Below are 24,913 nucleotides of genomic sequence, written 5' to 3'. Positions count from 1 at the left end.
CATCTTGATATTTCACAACAGGGCAACATTTCTCATAACATAATTTAATCATGGCATGAAGTACATGAATCAATTCAAAGCATTTGTGGAAACTATCAATCATATTAGCATTTGCCTACACACTTTGTGTGTATGAACATATTTTTTTAGAAAATAAGGAAAGGGGAAGAGAGAGAGAGAGAACGTGGGGGAGTGGGTGGTTTTTTCTTTTAATTTTAAATATTAGAGATATTTTAACATCACTTGCAGGTGAGGTTTCAATAAAAAGAGTAAAATTTGGACTTGTGAAATTACATTATTGTCCATTATTTTTTTTGTGTGATAGAAAACTAAGTTATATTTTCACTCTCTTTTGGTCGACAAAGAGAGTTTCATTAATTAATAGAGATACATATACTATAAAAAGGAAAAGACCCACTCACAAATCATGACGTCGAGTCGAACCCGTTCAAACTAAGAAAGCTGGAGTCACCAATACTAATCGCACAATAGCATAAATATTAGGACCCATTAGTAAAACTCCACTAAAACAATTAAATTTAGGATAACGAAGTGTGAATTTGGAATCAAAGCGTCGAAATACACTAAGGAAGGTCCCCGTCATATTTTACAAAAAGTCTACGGTTAATCCTAAAAGTCAATCAAGCCGCCCCGTCGATCAACTACATTAAAACTTTATAATTTCATTAAATGGGTGTCAAAATGGACTGTCAAAACGGACTCAGAAAGTCAAAATTAGTCTATAAGGGTTTTTGAGAAATTTCCGAAAAGTCAATATAAAGAATATTTTTTGTGAGCCCATTTCTGGAATGGACCGGCTGGAGTAGTGGCCTAAAGGTTGGGGCTTATGATTTAGGTTGAGTTTGGACTTAAGCCCACCACCCCTTCTTTTTTTTTTTTTCCCTCTCTCTTTCTTCTTCTTCAAATTTTCAAAATTTGGGCAACTTTGAATCCTCCATTCAGACCCAAATCTCAACCAAAACTAGTCATTCAATATACCAAATTGAAGCCCAAAGAACAAGGAGTCCGAATATACCTTTGGTTTCCTCGACCATGGCTGGAGTTTGCCGAAAAATGGTCTGAAAGGCACGGGTTCGCCAGAAAACTGAACAAACTTTAAACGTCCATAACTTTGTCAATACTCAGCGAAATCGAGTGATTCAAACACAAAAATCGTAGTTCTCAATGAGAGGAAGAGAATGATACCTTGTATGACAGCTAACTCGGCGTGATTTGACCGAAAGACGACTCAGAATTCTCGGAGGTCGCCAGAAACTAGGTAAACTTTAAATCTTTATAACTTTCTCATTTCTTCACCAATTTAGACAATCCAAACATGAAAATTCATCTACTCAACGAGAGGAATTGATTTATACCTATTTTGAGTTCAAAAGATGGTTGGAAATTGTCTGAATCTCGCCTAGAAGTCTCGGCCCAAAACCTTGTTCCTCGAACTCGCGTTTTGGGTTCGTTTTCAATGAAACAATACTCAAAATTGAGTTTATGGTGGTGAGGTCATGCAGATAATGATGGTTTTGGTGGTGTGCAGCGGTGGTGAGCTTACAGAGAGGGAGAGTTGACAAAAGTGAGGGAACGAGAGAGTACAGAGAGGGAGAAAGCTGAGGGGAGAGAGACAAGATGAGGGGGCAACAAGGTATACGCCCCCAAAATCTGGAAGGGGACACAAGAATAAGGGAAGAGTGGGGTGTGGGCCCCATGTGGCTCACAAAACAAGACATGAAATATCTTCCCAATATGAAATTATGAAATCGCCCTTCACGTTCGTAAGTCTGTAAAATCTTTATTGTAGCTTCATATTCGATTCTGCTTGCGCCTACGCGTTCGTAGTGACGAGCATTACGGGGGTATGCTAAAAATATCTTTCATACGTCTCCTAATACTCTGGTCAACGAAAGTCAATACCCTCGCCTCTAGGGCATTTTCATCAAATTACTCTTTTAAAAATAATAAAAATATAAAATTAGGGACGGGTTGTCACACATTTAATCAAAGGGATATAAACCTTACACCTTATAAAGCGAGAAAAACAAAATACAAAAAAAGAGAAAAATAAATATAAGAAAAAAGAGAGGATATAAACATTACCCTTTCTTGAAAAACCAAATACAAAGAAAAAAGGAGAAGACAAACATTACCCCTCTAGGAAAAAAAGGCTCATTTTTATCTATGCCCCTTGGAACTCGATTTTAATTTCACTTTGCTCCCGATTTTTATCTAAAGTCGCAACTTTACTCCTTGAAACTCAAAATTCGCTTCACTTTGCCCCTTGAAACTTAATTTTTACCATAATTTACCCCTGAAACTTGAAAGTTGTCTCTATAAAACTCAAAATTCTCTTGACATTGTCTTAGATCCGTTAGTTTCTTATGTGGATTTGATTTGGGTGAGCTAGGCTTTTATTTTTTTCATCTATTCAATTTCTTTTAAACTTATTATTCTCTAATTGTTTAATGTTCACACATAATGGAGATTTATAATCAAAAATTTAACACATGTGGCATAATCTTACTGGGGGTTGGGTTACATATATGTTTCAGGAAACTACCTATAAGTTTCAAGAAAAATAGAGAGTTCATAAGTCAAAGTGAAACGAATTTTGAGTTTTAAGGAGTAAAGTGGTGATTTTTAAGTTACAGAGAGAAAGTGAGATTAAAATGGAACTCAATGAGGCATAGCTAAAAATAAGACGAAACAAATACATAAAAAAAAAAAGAAAAAAAAAGGCAACATAGGACCAAACCCCTCTACAAAAACCTAAAAAGTAAAAACTTGTAAGATAGGCTGCAAAACAAAAACAAAAAAGCATACGTTTATTAAGTAGAAGGTCTTGAATTTAATTCTCGAGAGCATTATTTATATCCAGCCCAAAAAAAGAAGTTTATTTCATTATCTCACCCCAAAGAGCAACATATGTGACAGGCCCACCATATAGATAGTGGATCACCATACTCTCAAATACCATGTCTTTTGAAAATTGGGCTTTGATAAGTCTTGAGCATAATAGTACACTTAATTAATGGCATGGTAACAATGCTTATGTTCAGTATATATTACATCGATATATGGTAAACATTCTTGATACGTTGATATTGATATTTGGTTGCTATATCGTGGTATATGTCATCCACATCGTTTAATCGGGTCAAGCGCAGTCTATGAAGTGTGCACAACCCACATGTGCGCAGGAGAAATCCCCTATATGTTAACATTGTTATATTCAATAACAATGTTTTAGGAGGTAAACGAATCACTTTAACATATGTTGTAGTACTTTTTTTTTTTTGAAAAATCGGCCATAGGCCTGTGCTGGAGGTAGGACCTCAAGTACCAAACCCACCAAAATTTATTAGAAAGGAAAAGATAAGAGTACAAACGAGGGGGACACGTAGCAAAACCTCGGATGAAAAACTGTAAAATAAAGATTGAAACCTATATGAAACGATAGTTTGGCATGCCCAATCTATCAGGATGACAAAAATTGATTACTTTTTGTATATGTGATAAACTGTATGATATAAGAAACGAAAAATTATTGTATAACAAATTAGATACTTCATAAAAATATGGCGATAAGGGGTGGAAAATAAGGAATGACAACACAAATTCTTTAATCTCTTTCTTAGCAATGACTAACGAGGTTCAGGTGCGGAGTCTTCCTCTGTGGACCGAGACTACACAAAGGTAGAACACCATAAAAAATTCGATGACTTTATCATAAATCTCAATTTCGCTATGCTAATTAAGAATCCAGAGTAGTAAAAATGGGTTCCTGTTCCGCTTCAAAAGGAAGGTCTTTGCCCAGGTGGAAAACCCCTCTTCTGGCTGCCTTGCAGTCAGATGGTTGAAGATTTAGTACTTTTGAGAGGACGAATCCAAAAGAAATAATCCAAACAATGACCCAAAACATTACATGTACATCGCGTGCACATTAGGACTAAATTAACAAGGCTCAATGGTGCTGGCATCAATGGCAGAGCTAGAAATTTTTCACTAGGTTGGCTAGCTTAAAGATTTAAATCTTTATAAACAAATAAACTTGATATTATATTTTTTACAGTATCAGTTAGCTTAAGAAAATTTTCACAAGATGAGCCAAGAACTTTCATTATTCAAATAAATTCAAACATGTACACAAGAAGCGATGAGAAAAAAGATGTGAGAAAAATAGATGGTTTGTAAACTGTATTATATAATTAAACCGAGAGAATTCGAATCAGTGACTAAATATATGGTAAGTTACATTCGAAAATTAATAAAAATTACATGTAAAATTTTATTTTCTACCGAAAGCTACCTGGACTACAGCCCAGCATAGCCCTTAATGTGGCTCTGCCGGTGGCTGGCATATGACACTTGCAGTTCCAACATCCAAGTTCCCACCTTTGCTTTCTTTAATAATAAACTAATTAATTGATTAATTAGTGGTAAGCATGATCAAATTAAGCAATTGTGTTTTGGATGGTAAACAAAGATGGAAGAGTAAAGTAAAAGACGACGTATGCACACACACCCACATATATGCATGCATGAATGAACGAATGAATTATATGCCGCTAATAGTGATTAATAGCATCATTAACAATATGAAACAAACCAACCAGTACGTATTTAATTGGTTAAGAAGACGAGCTTTTCTACTCCTTTTGAAGGAGCCCACCGATGGTGTCAACTTGTCGACGCTCAACACTTCCATCTCCATCTGAGAGAGAGAGAGAGAGAGAGAGAGAGAGAGAGAGAGAGAGAGAGAGAGAGATGCGTGCGTCGTCATGGCTTTTCTAATACCACACCACCAAGGTAATGAAGGTGGCGATCACATTTTGTTGTCCACTATTAGTAATATTCTACACGATTTCTAGGTCCCCAACAATGCTTTTCTTTGTTTTTCCATCTTTTCCTACTAACTACTTTGGACTCTTAAATAATACGATAAGTAATTATAACAACCCATCAATTGCTAATGCGAGTGAATTTTATAACATATTATTAACAGTTGACAACTCCATGCTTGTGTGTGCAAGTGAATCACACAACATATCAATAGTTGATAACCGCATGAATCATATGCATGGATGTCCAAAACTATGACTATAGAACAGTTTGTAGGGAAAAAGAAAAATGCTTTCAGTTGTTTAAACAGGTGTTTAGCGATACATTAATCCGAAACCACTTGCCTATTTAATTATCATAATGAAATTTCAATGTTTCTCAGAGAACAAAGTATTTATCAATTTCTTTGAACTCAATTAGATATTTTAAATATTTCCAGTTTGACTAATATTTTACATGAATGATCTACGAAGTGCAACTCGATGTTTATATATATACACAACTAGTTTTTTTTATTTTTTATTTTTTTGCTCTGTAAAAATAAGAATTATGCATGCCATGAATTGACTAATTGTTAAAGAGAAAAACTGATAGGCAAGGAAGCTTTGCCCTTCGCTCTTTGCTCTTTGCCTTAGGTCATCAGCCTCTGCTATACGTATCAGTTTTTGCTGGTTCTGTTCCCATCAATTTGCACCGAAAACTTTACTTTTTCTTGGACATTTTGGAGACCAATCGAACCATCTGTCTCTCTGGAAAATGGATTTAAGATTTGGTTCATTATTGACACTTAATTTTTCAGATCGATCCCTCTGATCTGATGAACATGTCTGAATTGCTAATGGTGAGGATGACGACTTCAACTTATGTATTGGAGATGGGAGGGATCGAGTTCAAAGCTGATGTGCTCGTTTTTCATCTGCTAACCCTGTGACAAGTCTACTTGTTTGACATCTCTATTCGATTATCCTGAAAGAGTAGTATCATCCACACATTAATTTTTACTTCTCACACACCTTATTTCTCAATTTTTTAGTCGTCGGATTGAATGAATATATAAAGATCCATGACATGAAATTAACAAAGATGTGTAAAAAATAAAAATAAATGTGTGAATAGCACTATCCATCCTAAAAAGCAATAAACGACCCGTCCACTAGCTACATTACGTAGCTTCAATTCCCATTGCACTGCAAAATATTATTGCATCTTTGTGATTTGTGAAATCCTCAGTAGTTTCAAACGAGTAAGCAATGAACCGTGAAATTTTAGTAAACAAGACGAGTAAAATATTAGTAGAAGATGAGAGATTCTACCATGAAACTGTTGTTACAACTGTTTTCTCCATCTCGCTTATCACATTTCTAGCTACATAGTAGACCTAACGTTGTTAATTGTAAAACATTTTCATCATCTCACTCATGCCGTGACTGAAAAGATATATCCCTGACTACACAGTGCACCTGAAATTTTAACCTAGAGGAGACATATATTGAGGCCAATGGGAGCATGCATGCCTTATTAATTTGTTACCCAATATATATATATATATGTGTGTGTGTGTATGCGCTTCATTTTCATACCTACAAAGTAATACATAAGATCTTCTATGTCACGATCAAAAGAAATATTTTCGTATATACGGGACTCATGGATTGCTGACACAGGAGCATCTCATTGTATGAGTCCCACTGTCAGTGCTTACTAAGGCAGGTCCTTATGAAGGAGATGAAATGGTAAAAATTTACAAGTCAAACACATTGGTTTTGCTTCTGCTGCATTGAGAAGCAATTCTCACGCTTTGTTTCTGAAAATCAATTTGCACGTTCTTTCTTAATTAATTAGATTTTGAATGATAATATATAAACCACCAAAGCTATCAAACCGTTAGATGATGGTTGTACTGGAAACATATAAGTATTGTAGTTATTTCTGTAATTTTGATGTTAATATGGCACTATTTATATGATTAATTACAAGAAATCCGTTGTTTTCTATAAATAAAACCTTACGACGGATGAAAACAGAAATAGAATTTCGTGTTGTATCTTGTCTCTTAAAGTGATTTGATGTTCACCAAATTGAGATGAAGTCCGTTTCACAAACCTGCAAGTTTACAATGCGTTTAATTATATTTAATCTATAGCTAATCACTTTAATATTCTATTTTTGTCACAAATCATGCCATAAAAGTCGAATCTTCTTGCTGTAACTTGCGTTTAGGGTTTAAGAAAAGAGAGAGACAAAGAGAGTGGGGCCCATTCCAACTTGTGATGCAATCCCTCAGCTCATCTCGAAAACCATATGGCAGACACCATTGTTACCACCACCATCAACGGTGTACCTTTCACAACTCCAAGATCTCACAATTCATTGATGGGTGGGTCCCCCATTCCACAACATACGTTACGTCAGCGCTAGCGTCGGACAAACACGTGGATCCCCACTATTCGCCGGGGTCTTGTAGGACCCATAATAGCGTGGGCCCTGGCCATCAATCTCAACAAAGCCCACAATCTCCGTGCCTGAAGGAAAGTAAAAGACGACGCCACGTGTCTGCACGGGAATGTCATGATGATGAGAGATTTTTTCAGTGTGACTGAAACATAGGATGGTACACCACATGTCATTTGGTGGGATATGTCTGCTAAAAAGTTAGTAACTTAAAAAATAAAATTTTCCACCACACCTATTAAAACAAGTGATGCATCACTTGTGTTCCTGTTACAACTAAAAATTTCTCCAAGATGACGAGAAATTTTTCATTGTAATCGGAACATGAATGGTACACCACTTATTTTTATATAAGTGGTGAGAAATTTTATTTTTTAAGCTATTAAGTTTTTAACACACATATCCCATCATTCGTATAGTGACACATGGTATAGCACTACCACTCTGTGTTTCAATCACACTGAAAAATCTCTTCATGATGACTAGAAATTTTTCACCGTGACTGAAATACAGAGGGTACATCACGTGTTTTTATATAAGTGGTGAAAAATTTTATTGTTTAAATTATTAACTTTTTAACACATATCTCACAATTTTTATAGTGACACGTAGTGTACCATCCTATGTACCGGTTATACTGAAAATTTTCTCCATGATAACAAGGAAAGTATGGTCTGGCTCCGATGATTATGTCATTGGGTATTGGGTCCCGCTCCATCACCCTCTCGTGCATAATAGTCCACGTCAGAAGATCCGGTCTTTATTTTTATGGTAAACTAATAAAAATGATTTATAAATTTTAAGTTTTAATAAAAATGATAAAATAAAGAATAATGTAAATGATGTTATAATTAATTTTTTAATATAAAAATATGAATTTTCGTTAAAATAAACTGTACTAAAAAAATTTCGTTAAAATTCACTCATTTTTCCTAGGATGGGGGCCTGGCAGGAAGGGGAGGGGCTTTGGCTTTATGTTACGTCAAGGTTCAATCTTTACGGTCCCACGTCGAAGTCCATGTGACGTCACCGTCATTTACTACGACGACCATCTGATCACTCCCCCCATGTGACCGGCAAATATCCAGTATTTCCGACCCACCGTATTTCGTATTAAACGATTCCCACGCGCTTGCTTACCTCGTGCACGAAAGCCTCCGAATCATTCATAAATTTTCACTCGAGCATTATTGGCTTATGTTCAAGCTATGTCTCAATTGTATCTCTTTCAAGCCCAACTCAACAAGAGATTTTTCGTCGTGACTGGAACACGAGTTGTAAATTATGTATTTTTATATAAGTGATAAAAAATTTTAATATTTGAGTTATCAACTTTTTAACACATATATCTCACCACCTGTATAATAATATGTAATGTACCATTCCGTATTCTGATCGCATTAAAAAATCTCTCCAACTCAATGATAATTCTTCAACATAGGTCGGTACGGATTTCCATTTGGATTCTTCAAATTAGAGGTCATAAATAGCAACAATTCCTCCTATTAAAGCTCTGGGCCTCTCCCACAATTGGAGATTACAGTTTGCTATCCATCCAATAAGGTTGTTTCGTATCCCTTGGCAATCAATAAAAGAAAACAAATATATGAACATCATGATCAATCGTGGCAAGTATAACAAAACAATGTCAAAATGCTTCGTCACTTAGGTACTATACTTAGAAGTAGTCTTGAAGAATGAACCTGACAAACATTCTTCAATGACTTAATTCATTAGGTGACGGAATTTATAAGCTACAATTTCAGTTGATACTTATTACTTTCAACAATAAAACGTTACATTTATTCTCTGGATTATGAGCATGCACATACTATGAGCAAATGCCAAGTAATAAATTAGGTTATGATGATAAGATTTTTGTTCGATTTTGACATTATAACCTAAAGTTTCTTCTCTAGAAAACCAATTCTTAAACTATGAAGGGAAAAATTAAGACTTAACAAATGACAGATTATATTTATACACCTCAAATTACTTCTTTCATACCATTTTAATTTTTTTTTAATATTTTTTATACATCACTAACATTTTATAAAAAAAAATTAAAAAAATTAAAAAAATATAAAAGAAATAATTTAAGATGTGTGAATATAATATTTCTTAACAAATTAGTAGCATATATGAGCGCGTGGGAGTGAAAATGTTCACAACCTCCGACCCCAAAAAAAACTAATGTAAACACAGTACATTGTGACATAAGCAAGCACACCTCCTCCCCCTTCTCTCCTTTTTATATTTATACACACCTCCCCCAACCCCATTCTCTCTCACACCCACCACTTATTTTCTCTTTGCCCCCCGTCGACGTCATTTCCCCACCACCTCTCTCCGTTTCTCCCTCAATTCACCACCACGCAACTCCTCTGGCTTTCCCGGCGATGCAAGGCCTACGGCGTTGCTCCAACGACGCCGTCCACCTCGGCCTCTCACCCGCCCCGACCTCGCCGTCCCCACCCGCTCCCACAAACAAGTCTTCCTCAACTCTCTCCATCGACGTCGCCGAGTCCGCCGAGACCCGCATCCGCCGCCTCATCTCCGAGCACCCCGTCATCATATTCAGCAAAAGCTCCTGCTACATGTGTCACGTCATGAAGAAGCTCCTCGCCACCGTTGGCGTCCACCCCACCGTCATCGAATTGGACAATCATGAGATCGCTGCTCTCCCCTACGACGACCAACAACAACAGTCTTGTAATACTCCGCCAGCCGTTTTCATCGGCGGCACTTGTGTCGGCGGCCTCGAGTCCCTCGTCGCCCTCCACCTCAGCGGCCACCTCGTCCCTAAACTCGTCCAAGTCGGTGCCCTCTGCGTATGACTCTTCCCAGTACATAAAAAAAATTTAAAATCTCCATCTCTATCAATCTCTATATTATTATTATTATTATTATTATCATCAATATTTTTCCTCAACTCGGAACAATAGGGATATTGTTTCCGAGATTTGTAGTAAAATGGACAACGAGATGATGTTGTAGCGGTATTTAATTTTAAATACCGTGACATAACCATCCGTCGTCGGAAGGAAGTCCATGCAGTTGCGCTTTCAGTGTCGTACACGGGGAGGTGCTTGCTGAATCAAGTACATCGATCGCTTCTGATCCACGTCCAACGACTTCGATCTAGATTCTCAAAACAGCCTCTCTCTGTCTGTCTGTCACTCTCTCTCTCCCCTCAGTGTACGGGTCCCTCGGTGTGTGGTCTTTGATGATAAATTAGCAATTATTGGAGCATCGGGACCGTCCGATGTGTGGACTTCCTGCTAGGTATGTAGCTCTCTTTATCTCTCTAGCTCTCTGAAGTCTGGGTTTCTGGCAATGGAACGTGATTGTATATTTCTGTCGTTTTTATTATTAAAGATTGTAAATTTGTCGTTTTTTTACTTTAGATAAAAAAAAAGTTTGATTAATTGTTGTTAATTTTTGGGTATAAATGGTTAAACGATGAGTGTATTATATTATTTGTGGGTCCTCACTTGTAATTATTGAGCAATCAAGGCCGTTAAATTTAGTATATTCTTTTGTTCCCAAGTGAAAAAGTTTGTTCTAGACGACTGGTCGTAGAAGTAGTAGTTGTTTTGGGGCATCAATGTCAAGATCTTAGTTAGCCAAAAAAATTTATCCTACTTGTTGAGTGTGACGACATATATGCTCTAATGACAGATTTTTCCTGATGGACACACGGCATAATACATTAAGTGTAATAATATAATTAGTTAAAAATTAAATTTTTTTTTGTCCCAACAATTAGTATTTTAAAATTATAATTTTACAAAAGCTTGTGTGCTTTTTTCCAAGTAATAGGATGGTTACGGAAAATTCACCTAAATTATGACAAAGAGATTCGAACTCAAGTAAAATGATGGTTACATAAGGTAGAACATTGTTCTAGCTAAAGACTAAACTCACATATACTTACGGAAGTTAATGTTAATTTTGACAAAATACGTAAAAGAAATAGCTCTTTAACCGGAAAAAAATAACGTCAAAATGCATTGCAATGAATTGGTTAAGAATATTTAACCTTTAATTGATATTATAGTTTAATTTTTTCACTCTTAGTATATCGCTTGTATCAAAAAAAAAAAAAAAAAAAAAAAAGACAGGTAGATTCACCTGAAATCGAAGGCAAGGACAAATGAGAATTTGTCACCATGCATGAGACAGGGTTCAATTTGGTGGTGTCGTATGGCGTGGCTGCTTCTTCAACCACTCGACAACCCATTTCATCATCATTGCACATCGTGACAAGTACCTATTTACTTCAATCACCATTTTTAACATTATGGTACCAACCCAATTTCTTGGAAGCATTATAAGAGATTAAGATGAGCAAACTCGTCGATCTAGCAGCTACATCTGTAATTTGATACAATAAAAATACGCATTGTTAGCAAAATTGTTAGTTTGTGTTTTGCTGAATTAGCACACAATGAGATAAAATTATAATGCATATTCTCAGAGTATTTTCTTTTCAATTAGAATTATCTAAAGCAAAACGAAAAGGATCATAAAAATGCATACGATTTGGACAAAATGAGATTTTATCTCTCCTTACGAGGTAAAGAGAAAGACTTTTACACTACAAAAATATTACTGTGATAATATTTCAAATCAACCATACATTTGTCATGTTAAAACGAAGACAGCACATGATCAATTTATGTACTACTCCATTAGCCATTATTAACATTTTGATGATGCACCAACACTTGCTTTTAATCATTAAAAAACACGTCAACACGAGAAAATGTTACCAAAAAGTGCGTGTGATCAACAATGTTGGCTTCAAATCTTCTAATCTTTTGCACCGAAAACTTCTGTGCCAAAAATGTATCAACTTCTAATGTTATGACATGTGGACACTTACGCAACAACCACTCAACACCAAAATACTTATGCAGCATAATTGAATCCAATTTGATGATGAGTTTATGGTTGCCAATTAAGGAAAGAATTATGATATGTTGAATGGTGATAATTAAGGGTTAAAAACACAACTCCAAGTCACATCAACCCATGTGGGACCCAAATTTTCCTTTGTCTTTGGAAAAGACAAGCTGGTTAGTGACTGTGATGAGAGCAAAACCATTAGCTACCCACACAACCCACAATTGCCCACAGTCCAAGAGTGCGTGTCCGCCTTTAATCCTTCTTTTAATCTTTTGATATTACGTGGCAGACATGCAGTGCGTTTGATTGACTCCATGGGCATGATGGACCCCCACCTAGAATCTTACGATAAATTTTTAATATGCTTGGAACACGAGTAATATATTACGTGTCATTATATAAAAAGAACGAAATTTTATTTTTTAAGTTGTTGATTTTTAACACGGGAGCATTTTCATCATCATCGTAAACTTTTGTGTATATTTATCATAAACCTAATCATCTGACACATTTTTTCACTTAACTTTGTTTTTTTTAAAATTAAAAAATTAACATTTAATGTGAAAGCTAATTATAGTTAAATTAATATTTAATAAGCATTAATAGAGTATTGGGCAACCCATACATGATAGTTCCTTAATGGTGGAAAGAGATCATCTCCAGATCTCTTCCTCCAAATGCGACGAATCAAGTGATCTGGATTTTTTAAATTTGATCTAACAATAAAAAATTATTATAATTTTTAAAAGTTTTTACTAACTTCTCTGTTTTTAACCATCAGATCAAATTTTAAGGATCCAGATCACTTGATCTGTGGATTATGAAGAAAGAGATTTGCAGAAGATCTCTTTCCCTTAATAGTAGGGTTTTAGGTTACACTTTGCCCAGTTTAAAGTGGCAAAAGTCATTTTAGTGCAACACCTTAGTTTTATAATTCATTTCTCTTTGATGTCATTCTTGCTTGGGCTCCATTTCTTCTGTTTCTTTATTAAACTAAAAAAAATTTCATTACGTCTTTTATTAATATAATTGACGATAATTTGTTACAAACTTTAAGCATCTCCAGCCAAAGAGTTATAAGTCAGATTTAGCTTTACAATTAACAAAATAAAAAGAAATTGACCTAAAAAATCAGGCTAAGTTTGCCATATATTACTATACAAATGGTGGGATATATGTGTTAAAAAGTTAATAACTTTAAAAATACAATTTTCCAATACTTATATAAAAGTACGTGGTATACATTTTGTGTTCCAGTCACAAAGAAAAATTTATTCTGCCCATCAACGAGGTCTAGTGCCTTTATATTTCTTGGTTTTAAAAATATGAAATATATTAATTAATTCTAATAGAAGTTAAAGGTGCAATAAAATAGGGAACTGTTATTAGCACTCCAAAAATCTCATTCTACATTCCTCATAAGTGTAATTTTCTTTATAATTATAGAAAGTTTGAAATGCAAAATGTGATTTTTGAAGTGCGAATAACAATTTTTATAAAATAATATCAAAAGAAACAGAAAATCTGTTTTAAGAGGCCCACTGCGGCTTCACACTGTAGTCACAGGTGAAGCCTCCCCTGGATTGTTTAGTGAGTGGTGACGCCAACATCAGGGCACTACCGCAAGTAGAGCATATGATGATTGTTTTTATGTACAAAAACAACCAAACCTTATCCCATTCAGTGAAGTTAACTGTATGAATCTTAAACCGCCAATGCGCTTAGTTTTACGCCAATCTTCTGTACTTAGCTCAATTGTCTTTATGTGATTAGCAATAAAAATGTAAGAAGGCAGCACATAGAAAAGTTGATACTATCAAACCCTTCAATTTAGTTTTTGCCAACATTCACTGCCTGTTACAAAAAAAATCAGTGAATAAATTGCCGGAGCCTCAAAAAGCTTTAGGTGGCAAAGATGAATGTCATCGCTGCGTGTTACTAAATTACAATGTCGAACCCATCTGCCTTTACAAAATATTTCCTGCTGTAATTCCCATTTTTCTGTCGTTCTAGTCCTAAATCTCTAATCTTTTGTTAAGATAAAGCGACGGGGAATGATTTCGTGCTATAATCCACCCCAATTCATGAACTTCTTGACTTCGTCGTACAAAACCAAGATGGCAGCAGCGCCGGCACTCCTAAACACGTTTGAAACTGCACCGCGATAAAATGAAACCACTCCTTCTCTCCTATATATCTTCCTCCAGCAGTCCAATGTGTTATCGTACATCCGCTGTTCCAATCCAGACTGCATCATCATCCGCCTCCGAACTGTATCAAGTGGATACGACAACAACCCGGCAGAGGTTGTGACTGCCTGAGCCACTACCCAACGCTGCCACAATGGCAAATCACGTTTAGAATCTTCTGATAAAATTTCCTTCATTGTATCAAAACCTCCAAAGTATAGTCCCCGGTGAATGACCATTCCCTGTAAAGAAGCTGGAAGCCCTCTGTAAACTCCTTTAATCCCGTCCTTTTGGCGAATGGTAGACAAGAAATGGTATATGCCTCGAAATTGACGGACTTCGGTTCTTCCAATGTCAGCAGCCAGGCGGGTATGTGCAATATCAAGTGGGTATATTATTATCAATGTTGTACAGCCAGCAGCAGCTCCAGCAATGAAATTGGCAGACGGACCAGCCAAAAAATGACCATCTTGAGAGTGTCCACTTCTTAACAGGTTCCTATAAAGATCCTGTTAAAGAACATTTATAAGGATAATGCAATAAATGATATGATTATGAAATCTTCATCTACCATTAATAACTATTCCATCAATCTTCATCTACCATTAAGAACTATTCCATCAACCGCCACAGCAAAAAACAACTAAATCGGCAGACCTCAACTGCGCTGTGTTAAAATCAAAATGGTATTAGGAGCTTTATTCATCAATTTAGAATTAAACAAACTCATTTAAATGAAAATTTGAATTAGTTTGAACACGTAGGTACTGACTGACTAATCCAAAGATAACCACATCTTCTGTATCAACTGATGCTACTTACATACCATCTGATTAGGGCTAATGCTTATCTATGCAACTCTCCTAATCAGTTTATTTCTGCTCTATGCCACTGGGGACGCAAGAAATCCAGACAGATGGGTTTAGTGTTGTTAAACTTCTAAACTTCATGATCCCCTATGGTTACATTTCAAACATATTTTTTCTTTTCTAATTTCCTTTTTCAGGCTAAACAAGAAAAGGTACCCTCCCACCCAAGATCACAGCACTTACGGTGACGGAAGTTGAGATCACTCCCTTAGGAAAGTTTGCTTGAATTCTTTACTGCATGAAAGAGAATCCCACATTTTTAGGCTTTCTACTGTAAGTCTTGGTTAGTGTTCACAACGCTTTCCAGACACTTACAAGAACTTACTGTTTAGTCAATGACATGATAAACTTTTAACATTTCTAGAAGGGAAACTTTCCTCTTGCAATACAACAAAACCATCTTCCCTTGGAGCATCCATGCTTAGTGAACCAAATCCCTCGTCTACACTATGCTTATTCTGTACCACATATCTCCACTTCTCCAGATATTATCACGTAAAAACAATTGAAAACCACGGGTGATCATTGGACCATACAAAACGTCCCTTAGTAATGGTGGAATGCAGATTGGCTACAAATTTGTAACAGTCAATGAATCAAGTTCTCCCCTTTTCTCTCTCCACTAAAAAGTTCTACCTAACAGCTAGCAACCGAGTACGCAAAGGACGCACTGCAAGAAGTTGAATTCTTTGAGAAAAAAACGTACATTTGAATCCTGCGCTTCCTAACAAGCTCTATCACTCAACTAATGAGCTTCCTAAATAAGATCTTGTTTCCTATAACTGCAAAGAAGGCCTATTCAAGTTCATACCACATCAAAACAGGCTGCATTGCCGGCCATCATGACATATCAACGAATTTTCTCGAGTCCATCGTAACATACTATTGAATGGAGCAAGTCAAGCTAACATAATCTTGCATACAGAACTTTAAAAAGCTCAAATAAGAACACTATTTCATCTTTACTTTTCTTTTCGGTTTTTCGTATTACACCTGTGTTAGAATCTAATCAATCCAAAGGTAAATCAAACCCATTTTTTGCAACAAACAATTCCCCACCAATTCAGAGAAAAATCCAACCTTTTAAGAGAACAATTGAACAGGACTAAAACCCAGAACATACAACCATCCAAATCTTGAAAACAAAGAAGCAGAAGAATTCAAGAACTCAAAGAACATTTACCTTGAGGGAAAAATTGAGAGCGACGGAAGGGTAGTAGCGAAGGACGCTGCTGCCATTGCCTCTCCAAAGAGACAGGATGCCTTCTTCTCTGACCGTCCGGGCGATGCAATCGACCATGCCCTTGAACTTCGTCCGTCCACTGCCGAGAATGGCCAGGTTGCTCTCCTGGGTCTGCAACAAAAGCTTGGCCCTCTCAACTGGGGCCACAATCGTGTGCACCACGCCGCCCATCACCGCCCCAGCCATCAGATCGCGGTGGAAGTTTGTCAGCCAATCCGGCGGCTGTGATTTCGATGCTTTCGCCTCTGGGTCGTCGTCATCTTTGCTCATTCTCTACGGGGAAACCCCTCTTCTCTCTCTCTATCTCTGCGGAAAATGGAAGAAGCTGGAAATGGTGGGAGATTGAGTGGGCCGATTACCCATTTAATACATATTCATTAACGAAATTAAATTAAACCCACATCCCAATTTCCCCCAAAGATCACAGCTTTATTGTTGATTAAACTGATTAATCAGATAATTAATTAAATATTGCTTCTTTGTTCCTGCTTCGTTTAGCTGCAGGAGAAAACGGAATACGCGCTTCACCTTCCGAAGAATCGAAGAGGGCTTTTGGAGGGAGGATAAATGCACCTCAGGATGGATGGATAAGTGTGAATTTTGTCTTGCCACGTATGCTCGAGAAAGTCCCAATGTCCAAAGCTCAGTCAGAGCTGCAAATTACAGACTAAATTTGAATTCAAGAGCGAGGTTTACACGAGACAGAGATATTATTATAAATTCTGTCTTCAATAGAAGAGGAGTACAAATTTATGTGATTTTAAAGTTTGATAGGGTATTTGGTTCAATGTCTTAATGAATAGAGTATTAAGTTTTATCAATACGTCCGGATTCAAAATAATCGTCTTTTCAAAGTTATTGTAATTTGAAACTCTCTCTTGTTGAAACAAAAAACGAACTTTGATATGTATTTCCAATTAAGAACAAGAATAGTCAAAAGGTGTAAGAGGTGGTGAATGATTTGAACGAATGTCATTTGCGTGGAAGAAAATGCAAGTAGGCAGATTAATTTTTCAAATACGAATATTTTTTAGCGTGGAATAACAATGAATGACATATTGTGAATGCACTCATGTTATAACCCATGTATTTATTTATTTATTAGTATTATATTGTAAATTTATAAAATAGGTTAAATTATAATGAAAGTCTCTGATCTATACTACGAGTTTAGTTTTCGTTCTTGGATTATACTAATAGTTTCTCACATCCTCGAATTATGTCATTCGTTACATTAGTAAACTTTTTCGTTAGCTATCAACTTTTCCGTTAAATTGAAGACAAAGTAGAAATTCATCAAAAAATAAGATTTTTTTTTTTTTTAAAGATAATGACTTGGCTCCTAAAGGAACGGGGAGGAACTCCTCCATAAAATACCTCGTGACTTATTTACAGAAATTCGTGCTTATGACCAGTGCTCCTTAAAGATTGATTAAGTGATCTTAATTTTAATTTATTTTCTGCAGAGATGATGTTTACATATAATTTATAACATAAACAGTTATGATCAACACAAAATTCTGCTACAGAGTATTTTGAGAAGGAATTCCTCCTTTACCTTAAGAAACCAAGCTCTTCTCTTTTTATAATAAATTAGATTTTTTTTTAATGAAAAAACCACTATACCCTTAAACTTGATGGAATGACCATTTATGCAATGCAGTGTTAAGTTAGAGAACAAGAGAAATTAATATGAAAGTTCATAAACTAAATGAGATAAAGTTCAAGAACCTTGTATTTTTTTTTTATCCACCCTAGCCGGGTGACTTGTTTTCAAATATTTGTTTTATAAGCTATTACACTTGAATTAATAACACTGAAGTTTTTTTTTTTTTTTTTTTTTTTGAATGTGAAGTAGTAACACTGCGACCAATAACTGATACTCAAATTTGCAATCACACAATTCAACAGTACAAGCCTAAATCCAACACAAAGACAATATTAGCCCAAGCATAACCTAAACCATGACAAAAAAAAGCCCATTTAAATTCATTACATTCTTTGACTTTTTACATGGATGTAAAAATGAAAGGTTCATCAAGACAAAACAAGAGCAGTCGGAATTGTCTTTTGCACCAAGTTGTGGCTGAGATCCAACCCAACCCAACCCATATGATTATGGTTTAAATCCCAATTTTCCCCCATTTTCCATCGGAAAAACAGTAAAATCCGAGGCACGTTTTTTGTCTGAACTGCAACCGGCAGGAGGAAGAAGATTATATCTAGTGAATCTTGCACTAGTACCCATTTTATTGGGCTACCAAAAAGTGAACAGTGAAGTTGCATATGACAAATGAAAGTAGGAGTGGGCATAAAATCCGTCAAACTGCATCGAACCGTAAGAAAAAAAACCGAAAAAAACCGTGTTGACCGAAAAAGTCAACTTTGAGTGAAAAATCGAACCGAACCGTTCAAACCGGTTCCGGTTTTGGTTTCGAATGACCAAGAACCGGTCGAACCGAACCGAACCGTTTTATTAATAATAAATAAATAAATTATATATACATACACATGTCATGGTATAATAGATTGAAAAATTGGTTTCACTAAATTGCAAAGCAGAGGATCCTATCCCAATTAGGGTTCATTTTCACTCACACACACGGCTTCACCTTCATGAATCACACCGCACACACCCCATTCCTGAATCCTGATTCCCCCATTTCAGATTTCACACAGACACAGTCGACCCCGGCGACCCCCACTCACGACCTCTCATCCTTAACTGCGACGGCCCTCATCATCCTTCCTCCACGACAGCTTACGACACTTCGTCCTCCGTCCTCCCTCCTTGGTATTTTCTCTATCTATATCTAACTGTACATGCTTAAAATACTTGGTGAAATTGCAAAGATCATGTGTGTTTCTGGGTCATATGTGCATATGTTGGTTTATGGTTAATCGAGTTTGCGATTTGCAGCCCAATATAGAGATTTTTTTTTTCTCTTACATTACATGCCCACATGCGAATGTGTAACCTGTCGTATCCTATGAGCTAATGTTTGTTGACGATGTTACATTTGCATTTGGAAGAGAGTGTTGTTACGTAATTTGGTATCGTATATAATATAAACCATCAAATCCAGTTATTGCTGCCTGCCGCGAGAGACACAAGGTCGAAGAAAGGCTTTCGTGTTACTGCTATTTGAGATGTGGTCCTGTGGATTCTTTGTCTATAGTAATGGTAGTTTCTTTTGCTAGCTTTCTATGTGACTATTTAGGCGAAGATTCTACATTTATGGTATTCTGGTTGTGAACTGTTGATGCTCTCTGCTTGTAATGTGTAATCTTTTTTTTTGTCAAATGAATTAGAATATGATGCTTCTGTAGAGTGGTAATTGCTCCTCGTTAATGATTCTCTCCTTGTATCCTCCCCTCTGTCTCAAACATGTTAGTTATTGTTCACTTAGTTGATGTCTTCTATGTTGAAAATTAGTAATATCTTGACAAGCCAGAAAGGAATTTGATGCATTTGACGAACATGAACCAACTAACCAAGTGTAGAAGAAAAACTTAAGGATAATGTTAGACATACTTCTACTTGAGCTTGCTGACAGATAATTGACTTTGTATGTGCAACTTATCAATGGCTTGGGCTCGTATTTTCTTTTGAATTGCTTCTTGACGTCTTTACTGCTAAATAGGAGGTTTTGTGAAGAACTTTATTCACTGAATTTGTGAACATGCATTGAATTTCAGGGTAACAGATATAGGTATAGTGTACCTGGTGAAGAACTGCAAACACATAGTTGATTTAAACGTAAGTGGCTGTAAGGTACTTGTCACTTGGTCCCATCCTATTTTAGTGCTTTGTGAGTTGCAAACTATACACTTTGAAACATATATGCATAATCTGTATAATTTCTATTCAAACTTATCTCGGCAAAAGATAGGTTTTTATTGTCCTGAAGTAGGTTGTGGTATGCTTTAGATGTATCCCTTATTTAAGTAAGTACCGTAGGTGACTGACTGATATGTTATATTGGCTACTCAACCTTTAAGTTTTAATAATTATTTATTAAGAATTTCTTTCAATTGTTTATTTTGATGTGGAAATCACAGAACCTTTCAGACAAACAAAAGTTTGCAATTAATTATTAAAGACAAGGTAATAGATTTGAAGGTCTAGCAATAATAGAGTCTGATTGCATTGCATGAACATTCAAATTGCTTAGACATGTATTTTTTGCTTATACATACATGTATGTTTTTGTTGATGCTTAAGTTTAACAGTAGCATTTTTATTTTTTTCTATTTTAGGGATGACGAACCAATCAACATCACATGGTTTTTGTTCTTCTGTTGCATCTGTTTCTTCATCATCGCCTTCGTCATTACCGGGTCCAACACCATCACCACCAAGTGAAACCCAATACCAACCACCAACTCCACCACAATCACCAACTCAAGCACAATCACCAACTCAACCGAGTGGTATTCCTCCATTACCTCCTCTTGGCTACAATAGGCGTAGGTCAACAGTGTAGGAGCATTTTGTGGAATACGATGACATAGAAAACATTGTGAAGCCGGATGGGACCAAAGAAACAATAATTAGAAGGAGAGCTAGATGTAAGTACTGTTCTACTACCTTTGCAGCTAACCCTTCTGGAAATGGTACTTCAACCGTTAGAAAACATATTGAGGGAGGAAGATGTAAGAGTTACCCAGGAAAAAATCTAGATAAAAGGCAAAAGACTTTGTCTTTTGATGATGGTGTTGGTACTCTTATGGCTAGGGGGAATACGAAAGAGGATTGCATAAAGGCATTGGTACAAATGGTTGTCTTAGATGAGTTACCGTTTACAAATGTTGAAGGGAGAGGGTCTAGGTTTTTCTGTAGTGTTGTTTGCCCTCATTTTTATCCACCATCTCGTAGGACACTTGCGAGACATTTTGTCCTCATGTCTGATGAAATGAAAGCAAAATTGAAAACAGAGTTAGCCTTACATAGAGTTAGCCTCACAATCGACACTTGGACAAGTCTTCAAAAGGTAAACTACATGGTGATAACTGCACATTTCATAGATAGTAATTGGAAGTTGCACAAAAGAATACTAAACTTTTGTGTCATAGCTAATCATAAAGGGAACTCCATTGGAAAACTTCTTGTTTGCTAGAATGGGGTTTGGAGAATGTTCTAACCATCACGGTTGATAACGCTTCTTCAAACAAGGTGGCAGTAGAGTATTTGAAGACAAAGATGTGTCATTGGCAAAATTCACGAATGATACTTAAGGGAAAGCACATGCATGTTAGGTGTTGTTCTCATATTGTTAACTTGATAGTTCAAGATGGTTTGAGGATGTTAGATAAATCCATCTTAGCTATTAGGAATGCGTTGGTGTATGTAACGTCTTCTCCACAAAGGGTGTAAGCTTTTAGGAGTTGTGTTAAGAAGGAAAAAATTGAATGCAAGGGTCTTGTTTTTTTAGATGTGCCAACTAGGTGGAATTCCACCTATTTGATGTTAACGAATGCTTTGAAATTTGAAAAAGCTTTTGTGAGAATGGGAGATGATGAGATTGCATACTTGTCATGGTTTGGTGAAGATTTGCCGGAAGAAGAAGAACGGGTGGGTGAACCTTCCAATGGTAAAAAGAGGTATGGGCCACCAAATATGGAAGATTGGAGTAATGCTGCTATTTTTGTCAATTTTTTTAAAGTGTTCTATTAAATGACATTGAAGATGAGCGTTACTTTGCATCCGGTTTGTCATAATACTTTTTCTGATTTGCTTGCAATTGATGAAGAGATAGTTGATTTGTTCATCGAAGAAGATGTGTTATTGACTCAAACCTACACTAGCTTGATATTGCATGAAATGACACGAAGCATGAAGGTAAAATTTGATAAGTATTGGGGTGATCTTGTTAAAGTGAATCTTTTTCTATTTGTCGGACTTGTGCTTGATCCAAGATATAAACTGGGCTATGTGCCACATATTTTGAAGCGTCGTCGGTGTAGTATTGATGAAGCCATAGCTAAAAAGGATGAGATAAAAAGCCTAATCTTCAAACTATATGATGAATATGTTCCTTCTTCCAACCAACCAAGTGGTTCTAGTGCTAGTAGTTGTTCTAATACTACTAGTACTATAACTACTATTGGTGGGGCTAATCCAACTCAACATGGAAGGGGGAAAAAACGAGCTGAAATGGATGAAAGTTGGATAAAAGAAGTTGAAGCAAGTAATGCCATGCTCTCGGACCATGAGTTTGATAGGTACTTGTTAGATCGCAATGAAAAAGTGGAAGTAAGTCAAGATTTTGATATTTTAAATTGGTGGAAATTGAATGGTGTTAAATACCTAGTGTTGGCACTAATTGCAAAGGAAGTTCTTGCAATTCCGATCTCAACGGTAGCTTCAGAATCTGCCTTTAGCACGGGAGGAATGATTGTGAACTCATATCGTACTTCATTGACTTCTCTAATGGTAGAGAGGTTAATTTGTACTCAAAATTGGTTGATGTCATATAACATCTCAATTTTAGACGATGAGACAATCTTGAAAGATATAGAGTTTTATGAAGCACTTGAAACATGTATGAATATTTATTTTTCATTACTTTGTTTTTGTTTTTTCTCTTCTTTTATTGCATGTTTACTTTCTTATTTGCTAATGAGTTCTTAATTTTTATATGTTCTAGAAAAAAGGAATGGTGGCACATCTAGCATTGTGGATTCATAAACTATTCAATCCTAACTTATCACATTTTACTAGTGATGGTATGTATGTAACTTTAATTTTTTTAGCACCTTCCTTATCACCTTTTCTCCTTAATCTTTCACTTTTATATGTTCCCTTTTGTTACTATTGATAATTAGTGGAATTTATAATTTACTCTTTCAATCAGTGGCAGTCAAAATGCATACTTTAAACCTGTAGATGGCAGTCAAAATGCATAAGATTTTGTTTAAATTTGTGTGTGGCAGCAAGTTGAAATTTGTCAGCATATTCTGTTTAAATATGTGGCAGCAAGTTGAAATTTAAGTGGAACCGCACCGAACCGAACCGTTAATATATTTCGGTTCCGGTTCTAGTTTAGGGGTGGAACTGCACCGAACCGCACCGTGCTCACCCCTAAATGAAAGCAAACAAAAATAGCATCTTAGTTTGGTCTACAAATCCAAATTTGGATGTTCCCTCATGAGATGAAATGAAGCAAGAATGATCATAATAAGTTGTACGCAATGATCCTAGAACTTCTTATACTGTAAATTATAGAGCATAGTAATAACATATGTGTTATTCACGTTTGTGAAACTAACAAAGTATGAACAATTGGAATCAATCAACATCTGTGCGCAATGATATTGTAGATTGTAGAACATAATATAATACTAATGTTTGTACTATATTTCACCAATTCCAAAACTACCGAGCATCTGCCAAATTTATACTTTTGAAGGGTTCATGCTAAGACACCTCTGCCGAAACACATGAGTTTCTCTCCAACCATAAGAGCAATCATAATGTGACAAGTGTCAACATCAAAATAAAACTCCCACATCCACCGTGGACGAGAACAAAGGACTCTAAATTATTAATGACCAACATCAATCCATATTTATGCGCTCCGTAATCCTTGACTGAAATCAGTCCATGTTGTGCTCAGTAATCCTTTTCCTATCACCCGTAATATTGTAGACTGTAGAACCTAATACTAACGTAGGAGTCGTCTGACTAGCTAACTGCATGTATATTACTGAGATAGCTTCTCACACACACACAAAATAAACTATTAAACGATGGTGGGTTGTGTTTTACAAGCACTTGGGACCGCCCAACATATATCTTAATCTGTTGCCCTATTCATTTTGCAGGCCAAGAAAATGTCAGAATAAAACAAGATAGCTATAAGCTATGAATAATGTTTTAATATTGGAGTTTGATTACAAAAATAATAATAGTATGAGAATGAGGACTGTTTTCCCATAAAAGCATGTCTCTGCTGGATTAATGAATATACCAATCATGCTTATATATTTAAATGACGGGGCTGCGGATGCACAGATCAAAGTTAAAAAGGTTTTTGCATTATTTTTCCTTTCTCTTTTACTCATGATGTTAAAAGGGAATAATCAACTTCTTATCATATTCTATCCTCTCTCTCTCTCTCTCTCGATCTATATATATCTAGTGTGCTGTGTGAAATCTTGCTGTATTTTCACCTGGTTGCTTTATTTCTACTTTTTATGACAAGGGAAAGGTGGGGTGATTTGAATAAAAAGGAAACTTAAAAAGCTTATACAATAGAATTAAATTTGCAACGATGATGCTATTTAGACACACAAGACTGACAAATTAGCTAGCTAGTTGGCAGCTTGACACATTTTCTAATACACAGATAAACCTTACATATAATGACCACATATATAATATATTAAAAAAATTGTTA

General features: G+C 35.9%; 2 protein-coding genes across 2 annotated transcripts; one reads left to right on the top strand and one right to left on the bottom strand.

The window, feature by feature from the left end:
* The first annotated feature begins 9,585 nt into the window (after positions 1-9,585).
* LOC137718659 (glutaredoxin-C6-like) lies at positions 9,586-10,685 on the top strand. Its single transcript, XM_068458211.1, has one exon. The coding sequence runs from the start codon at positions 9,699-9,701 to the stop codon at positions 10,134-10,136; it is 438 nt and encodes a 145-aa protein (XP_068314312.1). The 5' UTR covers positions 9,586-9,698; the 3' UTR covers positions 10,137-10,685.
* A 3,332-nt stretch (positions 10,686-14,017) lies between these two features.
* LOC137718294 (probable ADP,ATP carrier protein At5g56450) lies at positions 14,018-16,919 on the bottom strand. The gene is made up of 2 exons (XM_068457812.1): positions 16,452-16,919; positions 14,018-14,908 (listed from the first exon to the last, which is right to left on the bottom strand). Exons 1-2 carry the CDS (start codon positions 16,779-16,781, stop codon positions 14,276-14,278), a joined length of 963 nt encoding a protein of 320 aa, XP_068313913.1. The 5' UTR covers positions 16,782-16,919; the 3' UTR covers positions 14,018-14,275.
* Positions 16,920-24,913: the final 7,994 nt, after the last annotated feature.

This window comes from Pyrus communis, chromosome 15 (assembly GCF_963583255.1).
Source record: "Pyrus communis chromosome 15, drPyrComm1.1, whole genome shotgun sequence".
Taxonomy (NCBI): Eukaryota; Viridiplantae; Streptophyta; class Magnoliopsida; order Rosales; family Rosaceae; genus Pyrus; species Pyrus communis.
This window is presented reverse-complemented; position numbering and strand designations above follow the sequence as displayed.